Source organism: Hipposideros armiger, unplaced genomic scaffold (genome assembly GCF_001890085.2).
Source record: "Hipposideros armiger isolate ML-2016 unplaced genomic scaffold, ASM189008v1 scaffold_138, whole genome shotgun sequence".
Classification (NCBI taxonomy): Eukaryota; Metazoa; Chordata; class Mammalia; order Chiroptera; family Hipposideridae; genus Hipposideros; species Hipposideros armiger.
Genome location: NW_017731488.1, coordinates 352863 through 355660, shown reverse-complemented (window position 1 = coordinate 355660; position 2798 = coordinate 352863). Strand labels below are relative to the sequence as shown.

The following is a 2798-nucleotide window of genomic DNA, read 5'->3' as shown; positions in this document are numbered from 1 at the left end:
GAAACAGAGGTGAAGAAACTTGCCCAAAGTCACACAGTGCATAAGGTACAGACCTGGATTTGAATTCCAGGAGGTCTGGTTGCAAAGCCTGTGCCACTGGGATCCGACATGGTGAGTTTCTTGGAGGAGACCTAAGAAATCACCCACTCAACCCACCTGCTTTAAAGATGAGAAAAGAAAGACCCAGAAAAGAGAAGGGACTTGCCCAAAGTCGCTCAGTAGCAGAACAGGGACTGAAAAACAGGCCTCCGCCCTCTCAGTGGTAGATAAAAGTGATGGCTCCTGGCCTCCAATCTCAGCTTCTCAACTGCAGGTGTAGGAATCACGGTCAAAGGGTCATACTCCCCCTCACCTCACATGTTGCCCCCACCCCCAACCCCTACCTTTAAATTTTAAACACAGAAGTAACAGTGGGGCCACCTGTGAGGGTGACATTCTTTTACTTCACACTTTCACTTCGGGGCAGAAAAAGCCCCAGGCACACCTTTTCCTGAGCAGTTCCCACAGCCTTCCAAGTTCCCTTCCCAGACGCTCATCCTGAGTCAGGGCCCCTGGTGGCAGGCCCTGGGCACCATCGGCAGCATGCACACGCTGTCTGGGGAAAGAGCGTCAGGTGGGGCTTTTGCACTTTTCTTAGGTGGGGAAAGCACTTGGTTGGTTGGTTCTTTTTTAATCTTACATTTGTATGGTGTCAGGTCACAAGATGTGTTTGCATATATCAGTGGTTACTATTTGGAACTCCACTGACACACTGATGAAAAATAAGAACGCTTTCCACCTAATGAATGCATAGAAATAAAGTCTTGCACACGCTTTCAAAGGATTGCTATCCTATTGCAGCCTACCCATGGACGGGGTTAAAAAGCCATGGTGGAGATCAGCCGTGGATTTGGTTTCCACAAGGAGAATGGGACAGGTATTGTCATTGTCATTTCACAAATGAGAACAGAGGCTCAGAAAGTTGAAGGGACTTGCCCAAAGTCACATGACCAGCCATGGCAGAGGTGGAACTAGAGCAACCGTGCCGCGCAGCAAACACAGTCTCTCTCGGTGCTGGGCATTCAGAGAAGACTTTGCCCCGGATGAAGGCCCTGTCTAGAAGCCAGATGCTCTGACTCCATAAGAATTTCTGTCTGCCCAGTGGGGAAGGCAGACAGGAGGCTGTTTTTCCTGTTGCTCTGTGCGTCCTGATGTTGGCGAATGTTGTCTTGTTAGGACCTCCATGCAAATATCTGCATTTTCTGCCCAGAGCTAATTTGGACAATAACCACAGATCGGTGGCCACGCCAGGCTTGGATTGCAGCACAGATGTGGTCATCTCCACCCCAGGCATCCCTTGTCTAGGCTGGACTCTGCATGGGGTAAGCCATTCTCTGGTANCTTTTGCACTTTTCTTAGGTGGGGAAAGCACTTGGTTGGTTGGTTCTTTTTTAATCTTACATTTGTATGGTGTCAGGTCACAAGATGTGTTTGCATATATCAGTGGTTACTATTTGGAACTCCACTGACACACTGATGAAAAATAAGAACGCTTTCCACCTAATGAATGCATAGAAATAAAGTCTTGCACACGCTTTCAAAGGATTGCTATCCTATTGCAGCCTACCCATGGACGGGGTTAAAAAGCCATGGTGGAGATCAGCCGTGGATTTGGTTTCCACAAGGAGAATGGGACAGGTATTGTCATTGTCATTTCACAAATGAGAACAGAGGCTCAGAAAGTTGAAGGGACTTGCCCAAAGTCACATGACCAGCCATGGCAGAGGTGGAACTAGAGCAACCGTGCCGCGCAGCAAACACAGTCTCTCTCGGTGCTGGGCATTCAGAGAAGACTTTGCCCCGGATGAAGGCCCTGTCTAGAAGCCAGATGCTCTGACTCCATAAGAATTTCTGTCTGCCCAGTGGGGAAGGCAGACAGGAGGCTGTTTTTCCTGTTGCTCTGTGCGTCCTGATGTTGGCGAATGTTGTCTTGTTAGGACCTCCATGCAAATATCTGCATTTTCTGCCCAGAGCTAATTTGGACAATAACCACAGATTGGTGGCCACGCCAGGCTTGGATTGCAGCACAGATGTGGTCATCTCCACCCCAGGCATCCCTTGTCTAGGCTGGACTCTGCATGGGGTAAGCCATTCTCTGGTAGGAGGGAGTTGTTTTGTAAGGGAAACATGAGAAGGGAGTTGGGCGGCAGCAGGGATGTTGGGAGGAAGCTTCCAGAAGTGGCAGGGTGAGAAACGTGGGAGCTGAGAAACGCTTGTCCTTTCTGTCACTCATTCGTGACCAGGGCTGAGAACTCAGGCTGGTACCATTTCCTGTCTCAACCCAGGTGTGAACTGGGCAACATCCAGCAAAGGCCCTAGGTCTCAGGGAAATACCCCTTCGCAGCTTCTCTAAGTAGGGTCATCTCCGTGCTTACAGCACAAGAATTTTGTCTTGTGACTTAGCGGATGTGGAACTTAGTTCCTGCTCTGCCACTAATTTGTTGGGTGACCTTAGGCAAATGACATTCCCATTCTTGGACTGTTTTCTCAATGGTAAAATGATGGAACTGAATTAAAAAAGAGATTTTCAATCTGTTTCTTGGAACCTGAGGGACTTAGGCTGCCTTAAAGAGAGGATATATTATAGGTAATATGGACTCAGATTTTACTTGACTTGTGATTATAGGTTCTATTGATTGTAAATAGTGTTCTGCTCTCTTAAAATTTTAAAAAACACTGGATTATAATAAAGGCTGCCATTTATTGAGCTCTTATTATCCACCAGGCATATTATTTTTAACCTCATGGAATAGGCAAAT

At 47.6% G+C, this 2798-nt stretch overlaps 1 protein-coding gene across 5 annotated transcripts in view; it reads left to right on the top strand.

Moving 5' to 3' along the window:
• Positions 1-2798, top strand: part of CNR2 (cannabinoid receptor 2) — a 24016-nt gene that overhangs the window by 11562 nt on the left and 9656 nt on the right. For 2 of the 5 annotated variants that reach the window (XM_019650093.1, XM_019650096.1), the window contains exon 2: positions 1216-1361. The exons of 1 other annotated variant lie outside the window; for it this stretch is intronic. In XM_019650093.1, the coding sequence (XP_019505638.1) occupies positions 1357-1361 (5 nt within the window). In that variant the 5' untranslated portion in view covers positions 1216-1356. Of the gene's footprint in view, positions 1-1215; positions 1362-2010; positions 2123-2798 lie in introns of all 5 variants that reach the window. 2 more of the 5 variants (XM_019650095.1, XM_019650094.1) reach the window with 2 other exon arrangements.